The sequence below is a fragment of the Oryx dammah genome, unplaced genomic scaffold (assembly GCF_014754425.2).
Source record: "Oryx dammah isolate SB20612 unplaced genomic scaffold, SCBI_Odam_1.1 HiC_scaffold_11163, whole genome shotgun sequence".
In the NCBI taxonomy this organism is placed as follows: domain Eukaryota; kingdom Metazoa; phylum Chordata; class Mammalia; order Artiodactyla; family Bovidae; genus Oryx; species Oryx dammah.
In genome coordinates, this window is record NW_024080556.1 from 356778 (window position 1) to 383517 (window position 26740).

The 26740-nt window shown below is 37.6% G+C and overlaps 1 protein-coding gene and 1 long non-coding RNA gene across 3 annotated transcripts in view; one reads left to right on the forward strand and one right to left on the reverse strand.

The window, feature by feature from the left end:
* LOC120860670 overlaps positions 1-11326 on the reverse strand; it is a 66402-nt gene extending 55076 nt beyond the window's left edge. For both annotated transcript variants that reach the window (XR_005720407.1, XR_005720406.1), the window contains exons 1-3: positions 10712-11326; positions 10531-10598; positions 8863-8942 (exon numbers count right to left, since the gene is read on the reverse strand). This is a non-coding gene — a long non-coding RNA (uncharacterized LOC120860670). The remainder of the gene's footprint in view (positions 1-8862; positions 8943-10530; positions 10599-10711) is intronic.
* Positions 11327-12051: 725 nt separating this feature from the next.
* Positions 12052-26740, forward strand: part of LOC120860698 (zinc finger protein ZFPM2) — a 523309-nt gene continuing 508620 nt past the window's right edge. The window contains exon 1 of the mRNA XM_040236456.1: positions 12052-12092. Coding sequence (XP_040092390.1) covers positions 12053-12092 — 40 coding nt within the window. The 5' untranslated portion in view covers position 12052. The remainder of the gene's footprint in view (positions 12093-26740) is intronic.

Sequence of the window (26740 nt, forward strand, 5' to 3'; positions counted from 1 at the left end):
TACTAGACCTGAGAAAGAAAGAAATCCTTCCAGTTGAGACAATATGTATGAAACTTGAGAGCATTATGTTAAGTGAAATAAGTCAGACAGAAAAATGCAAACACTGTATGATATTATTTATATGCGGAACTTTAAAATGCTGAGCTCAGAGTAGAATGGTGTTTACCATAGGGTAGGGAGTGGAGGTGGAAAATCCCATGGACTGAGGAGCCTGGTAGGCTGCAGTCCATGAGGGCGCTAAGAGTCGGACACGACTGAGCGACTTCACTTTCATGCATTGGAGAAAGAAATGGCAACCCACTCCAGTGTTCTTGCCTGGAGAATCCCAGGGACGGGGGAGCCTGGTGGGCTGCCATCTATGGGGTTGCACAGAGTCGGACATGACTGAAGCGACTTACCAGCAGCAGCAGCAGCAGGGAGTGGAAGAAATGAGATGTTGATTCCAGGGTACAAATTTCCAATCATACGTTAAGTAAGTCCTGAGAATTTAATGTACAGCATGGTAACTGTAGTTAACAATATTCTATACCATATTTGCGGAGAAAGAAATGGCAACCTACTCCAGATTCTTGCCTAGAAAATCCCATGGACAGAGGAGCTTCATGGGCTGCTGTCCATGGGGTTGCACAGAGTCGGACACGACTGAAGTGACTTAGCAGCAGCAGCATACCATATTTGAAAGTTGCTAAATCTTAAAATGTTCTCACCACATAGAAACATAAATACACAAAGTAATTATGTGAGTTGATGGTGGTGTTAACCAACTCCATTGTGATAAGCATTTAACTATCTGTTCTATTGAAAGTTGCTCACTCTTGTATGACTCTTTGCAACCCCACGGACTGTAGCCTGCCAGGCTCCTCTCTGGAATTCTCCAGGTAAGAATACTGGAATGGGTAGCCATTCCCTTCTCCAGGGGAATCTTCCCAACCCAGGGATCAAACCCAGGTCTCCTACATTGCAGGCGGATTCTTTACTGTCTGAGCCACCAGGGAAGCCCAAGTAAATTGGAATGAATAGCCTCTCCCTTCTCCAGGGGATCTTCCTGACCCAGGGATCCAAACAGGGTCCCTGGCATTACAGGTGCGTTCTTTAGTAGGTGAGCTACCAGGGAAGCCCCTGGTATATATTTAATGATATGTTAGGTTATACACTATATATGTTATATATTTAATAATATATAAGTGTATCAAATATATTTCTAAAATTATATAAAGTGATATATAAATTATATTTCAATAAAACTGGAAAAATAAAAAAATTCATAGAAAATAATTTGCACCCTAGAATTCTACAATCTCTCAATCTATATGTCACATATGCTAGGTTGTTTCAGTCGTACCCGACTCTCTGTGACCCAATGGACTATTGCCCACCAGGCTCCTCTGTCCATAGAATTCTCCAGGCAAGAATACTGGAAAGAGTAGCCATTACCTTCTCCAGGGGATCATCCTGATCCAGCGATCAAATTTGAGTCGCTTAAGTCTCCTGCAGTGGCAGGAGAGTTCTTTACCACTAGGAACTACCTGGGAAGCCTGTATATGTCATATATGAGAGTAGAATTAATATATATATATATTCTTTAGTCTTGCAAAAATCTTAAAAAACATACCTTGTATACAAATTGTCTCAGGAACCTACAAGAAATTTATTCAAAATCAACAACAAAAAGAACAAGAAGGAAAATGAAAGCAAGGAAGGGAGAGGGGAGGGAGACAGGGAGAGAAAGAAAGAAAGAAAAAAGGGGGGCAATAAACCATGAAAGAGGACTACACAGTATTCAGGAAATCTAGAATATAATCCATGACAAAATTAAGAGAATTCTCAGGGGATGATGAAAAGGAAGTTTTAGTCACAGAAGGCAATTAGTCTAGAATTGCAAATAGGAAAAGGAGTACGTCAAGGCTGTATATTGTCACCCTGCTTATTTAACTTATATGCAGAGTACATCATGAGAAACACTGGGCTGGAAGAAGCACAAGCTGGAATCAAGATTGCCAGGAGAAATATCAATAACCTCAGATATGCAGATGACACCACCCTTATGGCAGAAAGTGAAGAGGAACTAAAAAAGCCTCTTGATGAGAGAGAAAGAGGAGAGTGAAAAAGTTGGCTTAAAGCTCAACATTCAGAAAACAAAGATCATGGCATCTGGTCCCATCACTTCATGGGAAATAGATGGGGAAACAGTGGAAACAGTGGCAGACTTTATTTTTTTGAGCTCCAAAATCACTGCAGATGGTGACTGCAGCCATGAAATTAAAAGATGCTTACTCCTTGGAAGAAAAGTGATGACCAACCTAGATAGCATATTCAAAAGCAGAGACATTACTTTGGCGACTAAGGTCCGTCTAGTCAAGGCTATGGTTTTTCCAGTGGTCATGTATGGATGTGAGAGTTGGACTGTGAAGAAGGCTGAGCGCCGAAGAATTGATGCTTTTGAACTGTGGTGTTGGAGAAGACTCTTGAGAGTCCCTTGGACTGCAAGGAGATCCAACCAGTCCATCTGAAGGAGATCAGCCCTGGGTGTTCTTTCGAAGGAATGATGCTAAAGCTGAAACTCCAGTACTTTGGCCACCTCATGAGAAGAGTTGACTCATTGGAGAAGACTTTGATGCTGGGAGGGATTGGGGGCAGGAGGAGAAGGGGATGACCGAGGATGAGATGGCTGGATGGCATCACGGACTCGATGGACTTGAGTTTGAGTGAACTCTGGGAGTTGGTGATGGACAGGGAGGCCTGGCGTGCTGTGGTTCATGGGGTCGCAAAGAGTCAGACACGACTGAGCGACTGAACTGAACTGAGCAAAAGGATGAAAGGTTATAAGGAGGACACCTGCATGGCATGGCAGTGGCGGGACAGGGGGCAGAAAACGACCTGGTAATTAATGTCTTTGAATGTACTGATGTAATAACATACTGGACAGTATTATATTGACTGATAATTTCGGGATAAAGTAGTAATAGGTCATGGAAAACTGAGAAAATGACAAAGAAAATATTTATTAACTTCAGGAAAAACAAAGAGGTCAAAAGAAAATGTAATCATCATAGCTTATATAGACTGTTAATAAACTATAAACTTTTGAATTACCAAAATTTTTGAATAATGTGTGTATCATGGGTATATAAAGCCATTATATCTTCATATCTTTATAGTAGACGGTGATATATTCAATAATATCTAAACTAATAATTGTTTTAAAGTAGTAAAGCATGTTATTTAGAAATAGGAGATGAGCATCAAGAGAATTAGCTAAAAAGATTTGACAGTGATTATACCTTTGAGAGCAGGAATTGTCACTGGGCTGTTAAATAGGACAAGCAACTGCTAATTTTTATTATAAGCCTTGAAAAATCTATTTGACCCTTAAAGCTATGTACATCTATTTGTTTAATCAAAATAAAAATAGTTTTTAAAGGAGTATATTAGTCATATAGCTTAATTTTTATTATAAGATACATTTAAAAAGTGATATAATTATCCTTTTCAGCTTCTTTTAGATGATTTCATTATCAGTATGCCCTAGCATGGTTATTCATAATCCTACATCTTCAGTTCACCCTAAATCCACTCCTAATGCATTATTTTAATACACTTTGACAAGTAGATAAAAGCAAAGATAAGTGATTTGATTAAGTCTATACACACAGCAAATGTTCTCAAGAAGCTGTTTAATTTCTTCTTTTGCATTTAGGAATTTATGGCAAAAGTTATAGGTTGGAAAATAAAATCTACCACAGAAGTATAAACATAATTCATGCAAATTATAGCAACATTCATAAAATTTATGTGCAAGGTAATCTGTTATATGGTTATTCAAATGTGGCAAAGTAAAGTCAAAAATAAAATCAGACATCTGGGTACAAAATAGATGTAATCAGGAAGCTTATAGAGGGGCATGTCAATCAGTTATCATGCCCTCGAGGAACTCTGAATTTGAAAATGCTACCTTTTCTCCAAGATTTACCCTTGGTTGAAGTGAATGCCCCAAATCAGTAATTGATAACATCCTTATTTATCTATGTGAAAAGTGTAGATTTCCCATGTAACATTTCTAAGAATGTTCTTTGCCATTTCAAAGTTGCTTTGGGAAAAATATCATTGAAAGTGTTGATGATGGTTAATTTTTTGTGCCAATGTGACTGGGCCACTGATTGCCCAGAGATTTGGTTTAAAAAAAAAAAAAAATCTGGACGTGTCTGTGAGTGTGTTTTCAGATGAGATTAACATTTGAGTTGGCAGACTGAGTAAAGCAGATTGCCCTCCTCAACATGGGTAGGCCCTGTCCAATCCATCGATGAACTGATTAGAACAAAAAGGCAGAGTAAGTGAGAATTCCCTTTCTGCCTGATGGTTTCGCAGCTGGAACATGGGTCTCCTCCTGCCCTCAGACTAGTACTCGGACTGGAACTTTTACCATCGGCTCGCCTGGTTCTCAGACTTTCAAATGCAGACTCTCCCTGGTCAAATGAAGATTCAGGAACTTAGCCTCTGCTACTGCGAGTCAATTTCCTATCATCTCTCTGTGTATATACTATTGGTTCTGTTTCTCTGAAGAACTCAGACTAATACAATACTTTCTGTAGGAAAATAGAAAATTCAGTTAATTTGTTATTTCTAAATACAGTGGTCCCCCCTTATCTGTGGGGGATATATTCCAGGACCCCAGGGAATGGCTGAAACTTCTGATACTATAGAGCTCTACATATACTGTTCTTTCTTATACAGGTGTATGTTAGTCACTCAGTGGTGTCCAACTCTTTGTGATCACATGAACTGTAGCATGCCAGGCTCCTCTATCCATGAAATTCTCCATGCAAGAATACTGGAATACGTAGCCATTCCCTTCTCCAGGGGATCTTCCCAACCCAGGGATCGAACCCAGGTCTCCTGCATTGCAGGCGGATTCTTTATCAGCTGAGCCACCAAGGAAGCACTTTCCTATACATACATACCTATAATAAAGTTTATTTATAAATTAGGCACAGCAAGAGATTAACAACAATAAAATGAAACAGAATGATTATAATATACAGTAATAAAAGCTATGCGAATGTAGTCTCTCTCTCTCTCAAAATACCTTGGTGTACAAATACAGTGCCTTTTCTGTCATAACTAAGCACTGACCCTGCACTCTGCTCATAACATTTGCAGTTTGAGGTCCAACAGAAAAACTAACATGAATTTCTTTTTCTTTCTTCACAATTCAGGGATAGAGGATTCCTTCTTATTGGAGATCTTAGCAATCTTAGCATACAATTGTTTTCTTCATTAAACTGAGAACTTTTACCATTTCACCTAAAGGAAGCACCTTAAAGCTTCTCTTTGGCACATCTGAATTTGAGCATCACTATTCTTGTCCTTTGGAGCCAGTATTAACAAAAATAAGGGCGACTTGAACACAAGCACCATGATACTGTGGCATTTGATTTGATAACTAAGATGATTATTAAGTGACTAACTGGTGGGATTCTCTGAACAAAAGGATGATTCATGTGGCAGGGGTGGGGGGCAGGAATGAAGTGGGTTGGAATGATATTTCACCATGCTACTCAGAACGGCACCCGATTTAAAACTTATGAATTTCCTTTTTTCTGAAATTTTCCATTTAATATTTTGGGATCATGGCTGGCCACTGGTAACAAACCACAGAGTAAAACTGTGGATAAAGAGGGCTATTGAATAGTTAAGTGAACTAAAGTCATAGATTACTAATTTTGTCTTTTGGCTTGAATGTAACAGGAATCAACTAATGCAAATTTACGCCAAAAATAACTTTAAAAAGAAAGATGGGGAGGAATTTATTTTAAGGACACATAAGTATCTCAGTGATGTCCAGGGCAGAAGCCTATGAAGGGACTGGAACAGGACATGGGATACCATTGCATATTCCCAGTTCTCTTACCGTTTATTTCTTTTTCTCTCTACTGGCAAACTATTGCTGTTACTCTGTTCACATGGTGGGAACCATGCCATAATTTCATTCATTATGAAATTCATCATTCATTTCATTTTTCATTCATTTAAGAGACTAGCCCTTGCAAACATGAAACTCTTGATACTAACTCTAGATCCCTGAGGGAGAAATTTGGTTATATTTGAGGCAGGTACTCCCTTTGGTCCAAGCATCTATAATCAGGAGCATGGAGTCATGTTGCACAAACATGGCTGCCACTCTTTGCACTTGTGCCTATGTGGATGCAGACTGGGGACTGTAAGAGTGCCCAGATAAAACAAGGTAATTCTAACCTTACTTTTTCTCTCAGTAATTATGTTAAGACCTTCTATGTGTCCAGCATGGGGATGCAGTTCTGAAGACAGATGTATTTCTTGCTCTCACAAACTATCTAGCTAGGTGTATTACAATAGGGAGGGGGCTGGTGAGGATTTAATGTATATGTGATTAAACTGCCAATATAATACAAAGCAACAAGTGATAGTCAAAAAAGGTTATGGAACTAACTGAGAAGAGCTATCTCACTCAGATTTGGGAGGTCAGGGAGGTTTTCCTGTGGAAAATGGTATCTATACTAAGACTGCAAAGGTGTAGAGAGATTAGCCTAGTTAAATAGATAAAGATACAATATAATGAAATGACCAAGACTCTATTGTCTATGTAGATATATAGGTAATACTGATAGAACCACAAATAAAATAATAATAATAATATTGGAATGTTGATGGGTGTCTTGGTTTGGATTTCTAAAAAACTCAGATCCTGAGACAAGATAAGACAGAATTAGTTCTCTAAAACATATTCTTCCACGGAGGATGGCCAAAAGCAATATTAAATTTGCATTCTTCCAGGGTCCATAGGGATTTCCCAGGCAAGAATAATGTAATGGGTTGCCATTTCCTTCTTCAGGAACCTTCCTGACACAGGGATTGAACCCTCATCTCCTGCTTGGCAGGCATATTCTTTATCTCTGAGACATGGAGCCTGGCGAGCTACAGTTCATGGGGTCACAAACAAGTTGGATGTGACTTAGAAACTAAAGAACAACAACAACAGCATTCTTCCAGGAGAGCAATCCCAGCAGAATAACAGCACCCTTTCCTCAGTGGTTTTAGGATAAAGTTCCAGGCAGGGCTGACTCCTATAGAAACATTTGAATCATTGAGCCAATCACTACAGATAAGCAAATGAAATATTCTGACTGGTCAGGGATTGGGGGACTGGGGAAGGTTACACTTGCATTACATGACCAAAGAGAAGGTGTGGAGGAGTGGTCCTTCAAAAGATGTCACAGCACTATTACCAGAAGAAGAAGGAATGGATACTAGGGAGGCAAAGTCAGCAGATGTTTACTAAAATTGAGGCGTTACTATTTCAACATTTATTTTGTAATTGGAGTTGTGCTATGCCGACTTAGCAACAAATACATTTTTTTGTAATAGAGTTCATCTTATGATTTTCCTCTATCAGAATAGTAATTTGGACATAAAGGATGATTGCAAAGAATAAAAACTTAAATCATTCAAATTTTTGTTTTCAGTGCATCATAAAATTTTACACATGAAGAGAACAGCCATTCTTAACCCATATGGGTTCAGAGATCTTTTTTGCAGATTTTTTTTTTGAAAATTCCATGAATTCATTAATTATATAGACCTGCCCTTTAGTAAATTTTTATACATATATACTTCTATCAAGCGCATTGACCGTCTACACGAAGACCAAGTTAAACCTCAGATCTAGATTGACTGAATGTTTTCAAAGCTCTTGGCTCCTTTGCGAGTAAACAGGCAGTCCTTTTCATAGTTATAACATAGGAATGCCATTTAGATGAATTTGTTGATTTTTATTTTTAAACTGCTGAAATTATAAAGATACACAAACACTAAACACTATTTTCATACTGCATTCTTGTTCAATTCAGTGTCACAATCTTAAATCAAGGCAGATAAACTGTATTCAATTTCTGGTGAGGATACAAGGGCAAAAAATTAAGTCTTTCTGAAGCTTTTGAATATTGTTTATTCCCATAATAAAGGAGGCAGCTTGCTGCCAAATAAGATGTGGCCTGGGAGGTTGCTTTATCAATTTGTTGATCCCTCAGAGGAAAAAAACACATTTTAAAAACAAATGCAAGAGTGAGACAGACATGAATGCAATCCATTTACCCGGACAGCACCTTTCGGTACTATGCCAAATAAAGAATTTTTGTATAGAAATTTACTTCTTCTACATTGCCTTCCCTAAATAATATGATGTTCAAGAATAAAGTATATCTATATCTACAGGAAATACAGTAGAGTTTCCCTACCTTTCTATAAACAATATTATAAAAAACCACAAATTTGTGAAAACTTGTAAGTTTGCCAGATGAAATACAGGATGCCCAGTTAAATATGACTTTCAGATAAGCAATGATCATTTTTTAGGATAAGTATGTACCAAACATTGCAAGGAACATACTTACCCTAAAAAAATTTATTGTTGCTTATTTGAAGTTAAAATTTAACTGGGCATCCTGTATTTTAATTTGCTAAATCTGGAAACTCTATAAACTTACAAATAACATTCTTTTATTCACTTGTGAATAAACATTTGGTTTGCATATTAAAGTATTTTTGGTATTGGCAACTCACATTATTGTCAGGTGTATATTTTCTAGCTAAAATGATGATTTAAGAAAATAAAATTATGTTCTTGTTGAAGGTGTAATAGATACTTAAAGCTTTTTTTGTTCTATAAACAGTTTCCACTCCAACCCTTTTTGCTCCTGAAAAATTTTATGAAGAAAGCTAGACTGAAGTAGATGTTTCTTTATTTCAGATGGGTTTCAGATCAATTCTTTTAACATTTGAGGAAATGTTATTAAAAGTTCCATATTTTCTGCTTTTAAAGTAACTTACCTATGTGATTTAAAATGATTTGTCTTTGAAAAAAGAAACTTTTCAAAATGAACCGTTATGCAGAGATGAAATCAGCGAGTCTAGAAAATGAATAATTCATTTTTAAGTAAATGAGAAATTATTTTGTGCTGTTACTTATACATTTTCACATTTATAGTTAAATAGTAATTTGCAATACACAGGGTATTAGTTGTGAATTGTGGTTTTCAATATCGCAGACACATTTGTTGCTGTGGTTTTGCAATATCATTCTCTGATGCTTTTCTCAATTGTGGTTTTCATAATCATTGTTTGATAGTCATGTAGCTGTGGTTTGGAGCTGCTATATCCATTTGGACAGAGATAATTGCTTATAGGTTTTGCTGTCATTTTATTTTACAACCTTAGTGAATTAAATGAGAAAAAGAAAAATTAAACTTTAAATATCATTAACATTCTCATTAAAATGATGAGGAAACACAAAATGTAATAGTATTCCTTAGTTTAATTCATTCATGTTGACTATACTAATATATCTATTTATAAATTTAGATGAGCTATCTTTATTTCTAATACTGTAATCAGGTTATCTTATCAATCTTGCCTTGAATTCTCTGACTTTTGCTCCTTTCAGCTTTTAAAGTGAGTATTTAGTTGAGATTTATTTGTTTCTCTTTTGCTTTGCATATTTAACCATTTCAAATGCCAAAGGAAACACTAACTGTTATGGTATCTTATTCCAATGGGCATTCCTTTTGGGCGATATAAAAAAATTCAGCCAGTTTTGTAAAAAGATCTTTAGAAGCCATAATATATAATAGTTCAGTTCTATGTATACCAATTTAATTGTAATGAATTGGAAATTAAGGAGGCAAAAATCTGTATTTCTGTCTGCTTATTCATTCCACAACACCAACACAAATAACCCTGCTTTTCATGGTACTTACGGCTTTAATTTGTTGGTTCTTCAAGGGAGGGACTTTGTCACTTAGTGCATTTCCACTGCTAAGAACCATGTATTCTTACAACCTCTATGGTAATAGTACTAATGGTAATATAATAAAATTCACAATTGGTCTTCAGCTCTGTATTAAGATTCTCTCAGCCATACCTTTCACAGGGCAACTCTTTACACCTTCCAGAAGATGTCCTGATGGGGTTATAAATGACACTGATTACAGTGCCTCCTGCACACTGAGCAGCCTGCATTACGCTCAATCAGCCCAGGCTCTCTGCTGACCTCCAGACCCTTTTAGCGTGTGGAGTTTGGCGGGGCTCACCGGGATGTTAGTCAACCAAACAAAGGGGGGCACGATTTCAGATCAGAATGGATGATCTCACAACCTGGGGGGGGGGGAAGTCGGCAGTATCTGGTGGATACATGTTAACTGCAGTGGAGTTTATTAGTAAATACTGATTACATAAAGCAGCCAGTTCCACTGTCTCTTAGACAGAGGCTCCTTCAAGTCAACCTGGGAGAATATATTTAAAACTCAGTGTACATGAAACTATGAGAAACTAAAGCTAGCCTCATGCAGCTTAACTTGGCCAAAATAATAGCTATGCAAATCAGTTCAAAATGTGTTCTTTTGGCTTGCACTTTCCGACATACTACACACACAATAATTGAATAATAATGAAACAAAACTTTAAAAGCTAAAGAACCATGAAATAGTTATTGGGTCTTACCTGCTTGGGAAATTATGGCAAGATCAAATCTTTTATTAGTCGCTGGCTGCTTCCCTGTGGCAGAAGAACTAAAAGAATGAAATATTATGGGGCTAGGGTGGGACTTCAGAACTTCCACAGACTTCCTCGAAAAGTTAGTATTCTGATTAGAGACGGTTCGTTTCCCAGAAGGGTTAATCACCTAGTTAATGGTCCTCCTTTCTGATGTGAGAAAAAATATCTGCCTGTCTCCAAATTCGGAATTTTTGCAACCTAAAAATGAAAACTCGAGGTGAGAAAGAGCACTTTTAGGACGCTGTTCAGCATCTCATCCTTGCGGGCCAAGTGAGGGGGTGGTGGGGGGGATGGTCCGTGTCCGCAGCGGTCTCCGGGGAACCTTGAGAGCCATGAACCGGTCTCCGGAGAGCCTGGGCAGATGAGAGGGACTTAACCGGCCCCAAGACACACAGTTGGCATTTGTGATCAGCTGGCTCTCGAAGAGGATTCTGCCAGTGGCCTAAGCCTTCCTGCCAAAAGGGCTGGAAGGGCGGGGTGGGGGCTAGGGGAGGGGCGGCATTAACTGGAAGCACAAAGTTTATGGAGAGACTGAGATTTCTTTGTGCCCCGCTGGACAGACGAGGCGTGAGAGAGGGGAGTTGAGGGGGGAATGAGAGTGGGGGGCTCCATCCGAGAGGGGGCTATTGAAAGAAGTTGCCAGGAAGAGGAGGCGGGGGTGGTCTGGGCAAAAGCGCCGAGCTGCCGCGGTGACAACTGCAGAAGGTGGCCCCTCTCCAAGCCCTCCCCACGCCGCTTTCTATCCGCCCCCCAACCCCCCGCCGCGCTCCCCTTGCACCCCACGCGACCAGGCCAGGGCCCTAGTTTGCATCCGGACTGGCTTTGGATGCAGCCAATCCTCCGTCCGCTGATGGAATAGTCCCCCCTCCCCACAGCCGCGGCGCGCCCCTCCTTCCCTCCCGCGCCTCGCCACCTCCCGCGGCAGAGCGAGAGCTGCGCGGCCCGGAACGGCGGCGTCTGTGCCCCGCGAGCCGCCGAGAGCGGGGAGAGCGAGCGCGCCTCCTCGCGCGCCTTCCGCCCCCTCGCTTCCCCTCTCCCCTCCGCCCCGCACTCCCTTCCCGCCCCCCCTTCCCCCTTTTCTCTCTCCCGGTTCCTCCGTTAGAAAATTCCCCTTCTCCCCCACCCCCGCCCCAGCGCTCTCCCACTCTCCCCCTCCCCTCTCTCCTGTCACACTCTCTTTGCCCCCTCTCCTCTCCTCTCCTCTCCCTCCTCTCCTTTCCTCCTCTCCTCTCTCTCTCTCTCTCTCTTTCTCTCTCTCCCCCTCGTCATTTGCCTGCTCATCTCCAAACGTGGATCCGCGGCTCCCGGAGGAGCCCAGCGCCCGGAATCCCGCGTGCCCGGAGCACCTGGAGTTCGGCCGGCGGCGGCCCGAGCCCGGCCGGCGGCGGCGGCGGCGGCGGGAGCCGAGGGAGCGGCAGCCCCTACCGCGGGCACCGCGGGAGCCCCGGGGGCAGTGGCCGCCGCCGAAATGTCCCGGCGAAAGCAGAGCAAACCCCGGCAGATCAAACGTAAGTTTGCACGCGGGGCCGAGAGTTAGTGGGATTATTTCTGGGGCGGGGGGCGCGCGCGGGGCGGGAAAAGGAGGGGAGGGAGACTCGGGGAAATCCGCTCCCGCTGCCCGGGATTTGTCAAACTTCGAGCAGCTGGAGGGACAGCTAGTCGTGCACAGACAGACAGACGGACAGCCCGACCGCCGGGCGAGAAAGAGGCTGCGAGGAACAGCCCGCTCCTGGCCCGGCTCAGCCTTCGCCCTCGGGGTCCTTTTTAATTCTGACCCCCTGCGCGCACTTAGCGCAGCGTTTTCGCCTGGAGCCTGGCTGGGTAGCTCCAGCTCACTCAGGAGGTTGTTATCAGTGTGGTTGTGGTCATTGTTGTTGCGTTGGACGGGCTGCTACTCTTGGGGACCACTTTTTTTTTTTAGTAACCAGAGTGAGAACTTAGTTCTCCGAAACAACTGTTGGAGACCTCGGGGCGAGGGAGGCCACGTCCCCAGGCGGTGGAAAATCAGTGTCTGGGTCCCGATCCGGGGCGGTGCCAGAGCCACGCCACAGCCGAAGCGAAACAAAAAGTAGGTGTAAAAGTTCGCGCCTCGGCCGCTGGCAGCCGTGCGCCTCCGCCCTGCGGGCGCGGGGCTGGCGCGGGCGGATCTGGCCGGGGGCGCCGGACCCGTCCGGCTCGCGGCACCGGGACGCTTTACGCGGTGGGCGTGCGGGTTACCTCGGGCCTCGCGGGCGCGCCGGGTCCTCGCGGGGAGGGGCCGCCGGCTGCTTCCCAGCGCGGAAGCCGGGAGTTCAAGGCAGCCTGGGCGCCTCATTTGAGCCTGACCTGAAGCCCCCGAGCCCCCGGGGGCCTGGGTGGTGCTGAGTCCCCAGCGGGGCGAGAGGCACCTGCCCGAAGAGCACACACCCTCAGAGCTCAACTCGGTCAACTTTTCGCGTCTTGGGGATTAGCCTTCCCATAATGTTTTGTCGCCCGGCGACATGTCTTCAACGCTTTGGCCGAAAAGGAGAAACAGCCTTATTTTATTTTATTTTTTTGCCAGCCATGCGGTGTGTCCATTTCTTCGTGTTATTTGAAGTCTTGCAACTAATGTAAAACTGATTATCATGTACTTTTAGGTAAAGGCTTTAATGACACTGCCTCCCCTTGATTATTAATCACACGCACCCCCTCGCGTTAGAAATTTCATTTAATGTAGTTTTAAAATAAATCCTATAAAGCAACTTAATCCAGTGTAAAATGGGGTCCAGGTTGTAAGCAGTTTGCTACATAAGTATTTAGATCCTTGCCTCTCAAAGCAGACTCGCTAGCTTTTCCTTAGTGGATTTCTTCTCTTGGATTGCTTCAACTTGGGTTAAAGCAAGGTCTGGACTTAACTTTGGACTCAAAGCAGTTTTAATTGAGTAGAGAGAGACACTGTTCTTGAAGACTTTCCCTTTTTTCAAAGTGATTATTCATGGTTTCAACTAATTGCTTTTTACCTTTTAGAACTGGTAAAATCGATCTGGTCCCTGTGTATAAATGTTGCATTTTGTAGTACAAAACTGCTTATTATAAGATATGATTATAGGCATTATTAAAGGCAAAATGCTTTTTAGTTCATGGCTGTCGTCTAAGTTGTTAATAAATAATTAATATTAATTGATTGTATAGCACAAAGACCATCTGATTCTACTTGGGAATACTTTGTTATCTTCTCAATTAGCTACATTAAATTTTTTTTTTCTATCCTTCTATGTCCACCTCATATAATTGAAGATTAAAGCGCTGGAACTAATTGCTGATGCTACACTTGTGTTATAGGTCATAAAACATTTTAGTGCCTTATTTGAATGCTGTGATTTATTAACTATCGAAAATACTTAAAAGTTTTCTCATTTGAAAGTGAACAAGTATTATATTTATATTTATTCCCAGTGATCCTTGCCTGCTGATACATGCATTCATATGCATTATTAATATACATGCAGTTTAGACTTTTATTGTATTCAGTTTAGGGTCACTGTGATTATCTATGCAAACGTGGACACCCTTCTTGCACTGTTAAGGAAAATGAGAAATTAGAGGTCTTTGGATTGTTATATATAGAGCAGTACTATCTAATAGCTATTTTTTGGGGGGAGTGGAGTGGGGCGGGAATACTTAAATGTAGTTTGACCAACTGTAAAGTCACTTTGGTTATAACCTATTGATATCTGTCTCCTTTTGCCTGTTCAGGTAGGAAGCAGTTTTGCAGATGGAGAAGTTTGTCTGATACTCAGAGTCATTACCATGATAGGTCTCTCCAATTTTAGTAGTGTATAAGAAGAAAAACATTTAAAAAAAAAATTACAAACAACAGTGTTTGTTTTGATATTCTGGATCAAACAGAAGTTTAGAAAATACCAGAAAGAAATGGTTTTTGAAACAGTGGCGTTTCATGGAACTAATGAAACTGCATTTTAAACTTGGAAACATCCAGAATTTGAAAATAAAGCTTTGGCACTGCTGATAAAACATACCCAATTTAGAGCAACTATGACAAGCAAAAAGTCAGCTTATACCAGAAACTGTGAAGACAGTCAATTTAAAGGACAAAAAGGTTGTTGGGCACAGTTTTTTTTTTTTTTTTTTCCTTTTACTGCGTACAGTTCCCTGCTATCTAAAATTGTGATTTATGCAGTATTTTAATATTTTGCTTATTCTTTCCCCTTGGGTGCTCTCCGGGCAGCGATAAAAAGGCAACGCTGAAAGAGCACCATTAATTTGCTATGATGACTGGCCAGATAAGAGGAGATAATGGGAAAGATAAGCGGAGAAGATATACCATCAGAAACCCGATTATTACCATTAAAATTCCAGCCCAGCAATCTGCAGAAGCCTGATAATTCCTTCTCCGTTTCCACCACTTTGGATGATAAGGCAAAAAATAGTCACTCAGTGCTCCTTGATTAGACTGCCTGGATTTCCTGATAATACAGTGATAAATTATGTATTTTGCCCCCATGTTTTGTCCCAAAATTCAGATTTTTTTTTTCCTATTCCAAGACTATATTTTCTGCCCTCCCCTCAGAAGCTTTCTCTTCTAAGCTATTATTGTAATCCTGGTTTGATAAAAAGCCTTGATAGGATGGGAGGTGTTTGGTGTGGGAGCCCTATCATGCTATCAGCCCATCTCCCCGCACAGCTGCTCGCTGTTGTTGTTTTTAGCCTTATCACCTCCTGCCAATATGCCAATAAATTGCCCAGATTGTTCTCCATTCTGGGGCTGCACTGCAAAATTTATGACAGAAATGATGATTTTTTTTCCTTTTACCAACGCATCTCTTTATGATTAGTAACTGTGTTATATGTGCAGTTTTACTGTCATTTTGTTCTTCAAGCTGTTGTCTCTAGTAATGTGTTTATTGCCCTATATGTCCCCAACTTCAGTCTCACTGAGTGTATTGGCTATGGGTTCAGGAAAGATATACATACATATATATATATATATACACACACATATATATATGCATTTTTTACAAATGCCAGCTAGTAGTTAATATTGACTTTGAAAGAGAGAAAACTCAAATACTTTGTTTTTATCCAACATTAAGAAAAGGCACTCTTCTTGATACCATTCAAGAATAGTTTTCCTAAAACTTTTAGATTGCTTGATGCTTTCAAACATGTTGAACAGGAATGTTCAGTCTGGATCATGTGCCAAATACTTTGTGGTGAAGGAAAAAGAAAGGGAGGATGAAGAGAGAGAATATTTTTTGTTAAGTGAAGTAGATATTGGGAATGAATATACACCTTGAAAGTAAAATGTTCCCTGTAAAGAATAACCTTGTTAGCAGTTCTGTAGAAGGACTTTTGCAGAACTTGGAAACCTTTCATATTGAATACATTGCCTTTTTGTTATTTGAGATGATCTAATAATTTCAGGCCGTATGAATCCCTTACTTGCACAGTGTCTCGAATGTTTTATGCTGTTTTTTAAAAAGTAGATAATATTAAATGCTTTATTTATAAAATGATTATTATTTTAAATGAGAGTATTGCATATTAAATTTATTTAATATTTGTAAATGTGAAAACTTCTAATGGATCATCTTTAGAACCTTAAAATTATGTTATACAAAGAGGTGGTTGTGGTTATTTTTCATTGTTCTAGTGTAGGATTCTTTTCTTTAGTGTTTCATGTATTAATATTAAATCCATAATTTTGGGGTTAGTTCACTACTCTATCATCATTAATATTATTATTTTTAAAAAGGGCTTTGGGTATGCTGTGCACATTTGAAATATAGTGATCACTCATATCCAGGATGTTTTGTTTTTTTATCTGCAAAATATTAAGACAGATTTTTTTGCTTTGAAACATATTATTCACTTCTTTGGATTTAAAAAATAATTAAATATAACATTAAAAGATAAGCCTTTCTTTTTGGTTTATGTTGTATCTCATGTTAGAGATTTTATTTTCTACATTTTTAAACTGAGTTACATTTCAGAAAATCTATTTTTACACTAGCCATGAACTAAAGCAAAATACATTGTGTATACTAGCTGTTTTGTTAATAAAATAGAAAGATTGGTACCCAATGTAATATTAAAAAATTAATTTCTTTATTAATTTGAAATATATCAATACATAGAATTTTTCTCAAAAAAACCTAAGAATATTTAGTAGATGTTTTAGAAATAAAGTTAAGAAATGGCTAATAGGTGAATCCTAGTTTTTAAGAGTTAAAGAGAATATAAGAAAGTTCACTTCTAAAGACCATTGATCATGAAGTCAGGTTTGTTTTTTTTAAGTTCAGTGCAGTCACAATGCAAATATAAATGTAGTAGCCTTTCATATCCCTAGTTGCTATAAAAGAGTGTAGGGTTAAAAGTTTGTGATATGACTTGGAATTAAAAGAGCCACTCTTGTGTTTTCCACTTCTGGTAGCTTTCTAAAGTGGTTCATTTATAAAATTATGCGGGAAGAAAAATTACGAGTTTTAATATTATATGTCTCAGTATTTTAAGTGGACAAAGAAGTTTGGACGCGTCTGTAAATTATAACCAGAAACGTTAAGAATAATGTGATTGTATATCAGTTCAATTATAAGGAGTGTAAAGCATCTCTCTAAATTTCATATAAGAAATCAGCGTTCACTTTAGACATTCCAAGGTACCAATAAGTCTTTGCAAATTAAAATATTTCCTGAACCATTTAAATGTAGACATAGAAAATATGATGTGACTTGTCTTATTTTATTTAAGTTGGTGCTATTAAGTTGTGCAAGACAGTAGTGCAGTTAAACGATTAGCTTCTGATATTTACATTCTGCTAATTTAAAATTTATTTTATATTTAAGGGTTAATGTGAAGATTTACACGTCACTTTTAATTTTGAGAGTAAATTAAGATATTGATTGGTTATGTTAGTTGTCTAGCTCATATGTATATATGTTTTGCCTGTATGGTAGTGTAAATTAACTCTGTGTCACAGTTAAGGTAGCAGAGTTCTGTCCGTGTGCTCTTCAAGGCCTCCCTCATCCCTATTATTTCTACTGTTTGAGGACTATTCAAAGACTAAATTAGCTCTTCCTTCACATGGTAAAAACAAAGAAATCAAACTAATTAGTCCATTTTGCCTCTAGTTTTTATCACTGGAAAAAGTTTTGAGAGAACAAGATTGAAGCTAATGTTTGCTAAAATGACAGATTTGGGACTAGATGTATGGATTTCTAATATGGATATTTTTGTTCTTCCCCATAAACAAGGTAAATCAAGAATGGACTTATATTGGTATTTTAAATCACAACCCCTTTTCAATGTGTAACTTGGTTAAAAGGTATTAAATAAATAATCTTACTTATTCTACATTCTGTGATTAAGTTTTACGTTCCAAAAAGGTGCCTTCTCAATTTCCTTCAAAAGAATGTATATTCAAGTTTTAGATGAAGTGATACTGTTTAGAGCAGTTTTTTTGGTGTTTGGCTAAATTGTGTGAAAAATCTAAAATTACGTGTCTCTGGGAATAAAAAAGTTTTTTTAAGAATTCTTTCTTCAGAGCAATCTTTGTTTGCTAAAAACTGTGAGTGAATATGTTAGCTTTGGAGCTCTCATTCTCCAAGTCATATTCCCTTGGAGTTCTTGTTTCTTTCCCAATTCTGAAGGATTAGTAGGACATTTCAGAAGAACACTGCAGGAATTTTTGAAACCCTGTCTAATTCAGTGCCTGGCGCTGTGTAAAATGATCAGTTCATTCCCTGACCAAATGAATAGCAACAAAAGTCCCCTACTTCAGTCACCAGAGAAGGTGTTTCCACCATAGATAAAGGGGTAAGTATGTATCATTCAATAAGGTTACATTTTTAAAGGCTGAAATGCAATTAAGTTAATAAGCTGAGACATGGTAATATTTGGCATTCTAGAAAGTACTATCTCTTTAAAGGTATTAGCATAAAGATAGCACATTTGTTTATTATGCTTCCAAATCAGCTCCTAGTATCTCTGCCACAGGTAACAATTGACTTTTCAGGCTTCAAGTTAATAGCCTTGTCTCTTGCTTGTAGGGATCAATATTAGTATTAATTAATCACCATTATCGGCACTAGGATCTGGTTCTATTTGTTGTTACATCAGCAAAATATCAATATAGAAAGTGGACTCTCTGATCGTCATGGCAACTTCATCTCTTGGGTCAAAGAAAGTTTATCTTATCTGTGCATAGAGAGTGGCAAACTGTTTAGGGATCTAGTTTGAACTCTAAGAACATTGATTTAGTTTTTGTTTGCGAATAGAGGCTGAATTCCAATCACAAGGGATAGGTAAGATTTAAATATTAATGCCGAAAGGCTTGTCTGAGAGGGTGTCATACCATTACAGTCAGACTGTTTTTGAGATGACAAAAAGGTGGAGAAGAATTGTCTAGCCAGGATTATTTAAAGCCTTAGTAATTTGTGCTTTTGACAAATACTTCTAAAAATGAATATATGATAGTTACTGGGTAGAACTGATTTTGGTCAAGATTTTAGGTGTTAAAATAAGCTCTTATTTTTTTCTCTTTCATCCCTCTCTCCGGGTCTATTATAATATAGCCACTATTTTTTAAAAAGTGCTTTTGAGGACCGGTTTTGCCTCATGATGGGTACAAGATAAGCAGCCCCATGTCTCATCCAGAGAGTTTTGCTCTGAAAGGTCTAAGAAAGAAGTGTTATAGGACTGTTTTTGTGTTAACAAATATTTGTTACGAATAAAGGAAATCCTAATGTAGTAAGCTCAAAGGATAGATGTCTCTGAAGGATGTTTGCAGAGATAATAAAAGAACCTAAGTTGCCAAACCAGGAAATAAAAGAGATGCTTTTTTTTTTTTTTTGATATTTCTAAGATATAGTGATTGCTTAAAATGAACATTTTTTTTTTTTCTAGATTGGATCCTTGGAAATTCATTGTTTAAAAAAATTATGCTAAATATTAAAAATTGGATTTGGAAATGGTATCTGAAATGCTCTACTTTATTCTTGAGGTTGTGGGCACTAAATAAACTTAAATATGTGTGTTTATGGGGAAGCTGTATACGTATCTTATGATTTTGGAGATTTTAAAAATGAATGTAAAATGCCTGATGGTTATAACCAATGTCATATAATTGCTTATTCATTCCAGGCATTGTCCATGTAATAGCTGGAAAGTCAACTCTTTATATAGTCTGCAAGGCAGTGCTATTTATTATTTAATATTCTGGTAATATCCCCATGAGTGTAAAAAAAAGGAATATGTTTATAAGAGGCTCTAGTATAGTATTTAGTATTAAATAGGCCTTCAGTTAATCTGGGCATCTGCCACTGGCTACTGCCCCTTTGAATTGCTAGAAGTTGTTGAATGGCCTTAGTCTGATGTGTTTTTTTTTTTTTTAAATGATTTGACTTTTAATGATATTAGATGTATCCTAATCAGCTACCACAAATGTATATAAAATATAGCTTTTATGTAGGCTACCACACATGTACAGAGTTTTAATAGTCTACATAAAGCTGCTGTGCCTAGTTTCTGTACAACCTACTAAAAAAGGTATTTGAAAAGTTTGTTTAAACTTTAAAATGAATCTAAAATTATCTCCAAATAGTCAGGCATTTATTGAAGATATATTTACTGTTATTTTTTAATTGATTCCCTTCTTAGAAAGAGAAATCCTTTTGAAGATATGAATTTGTAAAACTTTGTGGATATCTGTTGTTGAGACAGTTTATGAGAATTTTCAATAAGTTGACATCTATATAGTATTGTATCTGTAAGATATCTTGTGAGTTGCTTGACATAGGTCTTTCAGCCATAGTTTCTGAAATTATTTATTTCAAAATTTGGAGAAGTCTTTAAACTTGAGTTGAGTAAATAATCAATTATAAAACTTAGAGACAAATATTTGACCTTTACTACCTATTAATCTGGAACTTTTAATTTTATTATTAGTTGCTTCTTTGTAATATAAATAATGGTGTGCTCTTTAAGATAAAAGAGTTGCTTTACTGTGGCATATTCTCATATTATTGTAAGCCTGCAATAAACTGGAAGTTAGAAAATGAAAAATAGTGAATAAATAAATATTTAATTTCAGTTGAGGACCAGATTCCTCTGAATGTGTGTCAAAAAATAACTAAAAATTGTATATTACTAAGTGGCTTTAAAGAATAAAAAATAAAAATACACTCGATACTGTCCATTTCTCTCTTGCTTACTACATTTAAATTACCTAATTTAGAATACAAGTTTTAAAGATTATCAGATAATTCAATTAAAAGTTCTGATTATTTTTAATTCAATGATAAAAATTTGTGTTATAACTTAATTTTAGCATATTTGGTATCAAGAACTTTTTAAATGGATTTAAAACAATTTCTTATAGTAATGTAAAAAGAGAGAAAATCACATTGCAAGTAGAAGCTTGTTTAGTTCTCCATTTATGTTAGAAAATATAAAATGCCATATACTAGTAAGACTCCTTCCTTGCTGTCTGCTGAGGAGTTCAAAGGCATTTAAAAAAAATAAGACCCTGTGAATTTAGTGGGAATCTTTTGGAATGCTGTACAAATTATTCTTGTACTTTCTCATTTGTTGTGTACAAATTGCTTTCATGGTGTGCATTTTCATCCATGTCAACATATATCACTGTAACACATTATGATGTTTTATAACCCATACCTATATAATTAATGTATGTATTTACGTGAATAAATTTTGTGGATAAATTTTATGCTGCTCTTAAAATACTTTCAAAATATAGTTCAGTGAAAATTTAAATCAGAGCTGAATGGAATGTTGACAATATTGCCTATTAATGAAAATCTTATATCCATCATAAAAGTTGTTCTTTTGATTTTTAAGAAAAATAAGCAAGTGGACAGTTGCTTATACTAACATAAAGTACTTATAGCCATACTATATGTCTGTATTTCAGTCTTGTCAGTTTTGTATAAAAATTATGTAACAGATATTTTGTTTGAATTAAAAACTGTCAAACTCATGATCTATGTCACAGTTGATTCCTTACCCAACTAGTTTATGTATCGGAGTACATTATTTATATCATTAGAGTAGTGGGACAGCTAATGTGGTTTTGCCAACAGCATTGAAAATTTAAACACTTTTTTTCCTCCAAGACTCCAGTCAATAGGAATAGTTTAAAAGATTTTTAATTTTCTGACTTGCTTTTATTTATTTGGTGTAAAACTGTCTGAGTTTATATTGTACACATTTATCAATTAGGCCTTCTTTCTCTTGAAGTGCCATCCTGAAATTCTCATATTGATAGCCTTTCTGCCACATTGCCATGAAAATAATCATATTTTCCGATGACGTTTGACTTGCACCTAAGTACTTTTGCAGATTTTGGATTTATTGGGCCTCCCATAGCCAATAACAAGCTTAGTGTGCAGGAGAGACTGACCACCATGGGACTTGTGCAAATCTGAAATATTCAAGAATTCATTTGCAAATATATTAGGTAGCTGCTAAAAATATCACCCCACTTCTTAACAATGTGCATCTTGGACAAACAGGCGCATATTTTGTCATCAAGTTGCTTAAGCTTCTGAAGTCAGGGCTACAACTGGGTCAGATGATAAGATGAGCACAACAGAGAAACGAAGAGAGCGTCTGATAAAACCTGATTGATTGATGTCTGGCTTCCCCACCATCACAGGCAGTTGACAGTTAGTTTGGGATCAGATGATTTGGCTTTTGCGATAGAAGATGGGGCCTGGTAGGCAAGCCTGAAGGACAAAAAGGTCGGTTTCTGTGTAGTGTCAAGTAATACCGAGCTCCCACAAGGTGGGACATTATTAATATTTCATTCTTTCTTTTTTAGGTCCAGGCCCTAACAATTGATAGTCTCTTAAAGGCATGAAGATTCAGTCTACAAACAAAAATGTGTGACTACCTTCCTGTTTCGTTTAACTCAATGTTGTTACATGGTTTATGTCATAAGGGCAAGGGCATATGTTTAGTTAATAATTATGTGCTATTTTATGTGATATTTTACAATATATAATGACATTTGCATATTTCATTTTATTATAGTCTTATAGGGTAAAAATCATGACACATAAACTGGCTAAATTTAATATTTAAGAACTAGTTTTTATGGAGAAATACAGATTTACTGAGGGGAAATTACAATGTAAATTAATCTAGAGTTATCAGCTCCAGGTGTTTGGGTATCATAGATTATGAGAAGCTTAGGTGAAAAATATTCTAGTACATGGTTTAGCCATGCCAGAGTCTGGGAAAACCTTACTTGGCACAATGGGAGAACTTTATATTTTGTACAGGTCTGTGGTTAGTGAATGACTGTGGCTGTCATTTGCTGAACTTTATTCTTGCTGGTGCTAGGATTAATAGACTGTTTCTTTGTATTTTAATTATGGAAAATTCCAAATTCTGGGCACATATTACAATCAACTAAAAATATATTAGTTTATATGCTACTACAGAACAACATTGTAGATCACTTTTGAATCTGAACATAATTAATAGTAGATATTGATTATATCTATTATTAGGTAAATTAGATAAATTTTGTCTGCTGTTAGAAGAAACAAGGAAGGGAAGAAGAAAATAAATCAAAGTAGCTAGTTTTAGAGTAAAATGTTTCCCAGTGTTAGTTAGCCATGAAAAGTAATATAACTATTATAGTATTGGAATTTGGACAGCTTGGATTTGAATTTAGATTTAGGACAGTTTGATACTTTAGAAATCCTTTAGGATGTATCGCTTTTCTCTTGAGTTTTAAGGGTCAGATCTCTAAAGGACAGTTGGGTCTTAGCTAATACTGGAGGCTTAATACCAGCAGGATGAATTCTGCAAGGTGCTGTATTGCTGATAGTATAAGTGGAATACTGTATGAAAGCCCTTGCGCCGAAACCTGAAGTGGCACTGTTAATAAGTGATCAGGGAAGGGGGCTAATGGCCATTTCAGCTGTTATTAGTAATACATCCAAGAAAGGTGCCATAAGAAAAGGACCTCGTCTCTTGTACATACATTAATATGGAACAGAGAAATGTGTGTGTCTATCTCTCTGTCTCTCACTCTCCTTCAGGAATAATGAACAATCATAAGTGTGGTTACAAAAACTTTTTCAGAAAAGATACTTCAGGCAAAGGAGCACTTCTGTGATTCTGTACGGATGGTTACATTGCTGATGGATGTTGTTTACTGGTGGTAGCTAATAATGGTCAACACTTTTTGTAACATCAGGGAAAGAAGAGCACAGGTGAATTTCCATAGCACAGTTGCTGCGTAAGTCTGTGATGACATTTCTCAGTTGTTCAGTAACAATGATGTTTCATTTTAAGGTGGTGTACAGTTGTAAAATGCAAATTGCTTTGATAAATATTAGAGGTTTTTTTTTTCTTTTTTGAGTATCCATGAACAGGTGTCTAAAGTTTATTTGCTTTTCTGTGTGCATGCATGCGCGCGCACACACACACACACACACACACACACACAATATCATAGATTATCTAATACTGCCTTCTCAACCCCTTTATTCCTTTCATGTTTTTTGTTTGTTTCTGTTATTCCATGTGGCTTTGAACTACATACTCTTTTGCATATGGGTAAGCTACTCCTGAAAAATATCTAATTATACATTGAGGAAAATTAGAATCGACAAATGAAAAAGGTGTCACATCATAAACATAATTAAGATCAGCAGTCCTTATAAATAGAAAGCAGCAATCAATTCTGTGGTCAGCTAGACTCCAATTTCCTGATTAGTTTCTACAGCTTCAGAAATCTCATTTTGAGGAAGAGTGTGAATTTGAGATGCAGTGGCTGGAATGATTCGTCTGCAGTTCACTTCTATATGTTTCAGTCCTTGGTTTGTAAGTTTACATTTTGAAGAAAGAGAAACAAGAGGGTTGAAGTGTAGGATGTTACTAAGGAAGAGTTTTAAGGATTTGTTTTCTCTAAATTGGTTACCACCAGTGTTCTTTATACTGAGAAATAATCTCTTAGGTATTACCAGAGGTGAAACAAATGTTGAATGCATGTTGTTATTAGCTCAAGGAAGAAAAATTAATTATTGCATATTTAATCAAGAACTTTTAGCCTGGGATCCATGGACTTTGAAGAATTCGTGAATATCTAGACATTTTATACAAAATTTTGGGTATTCAAGAATTTTGTTGCTGTAAGTCCTCCAGTGGGTGTCCTTTACAATTGATATTTGATTTTTTACATCACTGCTTATTGCATGTTCTATGATCTATTTGTTGCTTTTCTGTCTGACTTGATCACCAAGTATACCATGATCATGTGCCATTTCCCTTCCCAATCTCTACCCTCACTGGCCCCCATAAACCTACATTCAACGACATTTTATCTTTACTGGTCTTCTTTTTGCCAAGCTGCTTTTCTCTTTGAAATGTCATTTCCCTAGATTTCCATATGGTTGTCTTCTTCTCATCATTCACTTTTCACTTCACATGTCAACTCTTAAGAAAGATCTCCCTTAGCCTGCATTTAAATTTTCTGTCCCTCTACATGCCTTAATTTGCTCTCTAGCCCATTACCCTATTTTATTTTCATTCTACTGATATTTCTCTGAAATTATTTTCTTTATTGATTTGTTAGTATGCATACTTCTTTATTAAATGCTTTCTCACTAGAATCTAAGCTCAGTGGACAGAACCTGGTCTTGTTCACTTCTATACCTCTAGTTGCTGCAAGAGTACCTGGCACATAGCAGACACTCAAAGAATATTAGCTGAATGAATGCATGAATGAATGAAAAAAAATTTTAATCTCAACATCATTTCCTGTGATACATCTTTTAATAAAAGTGGTTTTGCAGTGTTCCATACAAAAGAAAAAAAGAGTTATCCACATGCTTTTTATTTAAATTAAAAATTCCCATTTCTTCATTCAGTAGTCATTAAACAGACATAGAATATGTACCAATTGTGTGTACTATGTTAAACCACAGGGAGAAGAAAATAAAAAATCAACACACTATGGTCTGTCCTGTCAGTTAGCATACTGCATAGTTAAGGAGAAAGGCACAAATACTGTGCATTGGGTTATGTTCTTGATAGATGAAAGTTTAAAGGAATATGGGTACAAAGATACCTCTGTCACTTAGGATAAGGCTCTAGGATGAGATCTTACTTAAGCTGGATCTTGAAGGAGGAGTTGAAGATTCAGTCAGGACAAGAGGGAATTGCATCCTGCCAGAATCAACGGTTTGGCCAAGAGCAGAAAGGCATTAAAGAACCTACATTTTTCAAGTTCTAGTGAGTAGTTGTGAGCAAAGATGATGGAACATGGAAAACAGTGACAGAAGGCAGCTTGAACTTGATTTGAGACCAGGTTTTCTGCCGTTGTTGTTGAACACATTGTTTTACTTTCAGGGTTTTGTGTTTTTCAAAAGTTTTTTAGTTTATTTTTAATTTAAAGATAATTGCTTCACAATATTGTGTTGGTTTCCGTCATACATCAACACGAGTCAGCCATAGATACATGTATGTCCCCTTCCTCTTGAGCCTCCTTCCACCCCCCACGCCCTCTAGGTTGTTACAGAGGAACAGGTTTTTAAAGGGCTTTGTGTGCTGTGTTAAATAACTTGAACTCATTCTTTAGGTAATTGATGGTCAATGCAGATACTGAAAAATAGAGCCTGATTAGTGCATTGTAAATGTGTTTGATGATTACCAATTTGGTATAGGAGAAGACAAGAAAATCATGAGCCAATAGTGGATTTTAGTCAACTTTCACTGTGTGAAATTTAACAATTATTGTTATCGCAAATTTCACCTTAGACTCCTGTGCTACCTTCTAACTTCTAAATGTCGATTTAATGACAGCATTGTAGTGGATGGTTGAAACAGTCACTCAGGGCGTTCAGTAGTTTAGTATGAATATTTTATTGGGGTGAGACAACACATGCAAAAATAAATGAACAGAGCAATATTTTTTTAATCGAATCTGTTTATGCTTAACATGGCAACCCACTCCAGTGTTCTCGCCTGGAGAATCCCAGGGACGGGGAAGCCTGGTGGGCTGCCGTCTATGGGGTCGCACAGAGTCGGACACGACTGATGCGACTTAGCAGTAGCAGCAGCAGTGCTTAACTCATGAGATTGTCTTTGGGAGTAGCTTTGCATTCTTTCATATGCATTAGTCTAGTTTTATAACTGAATA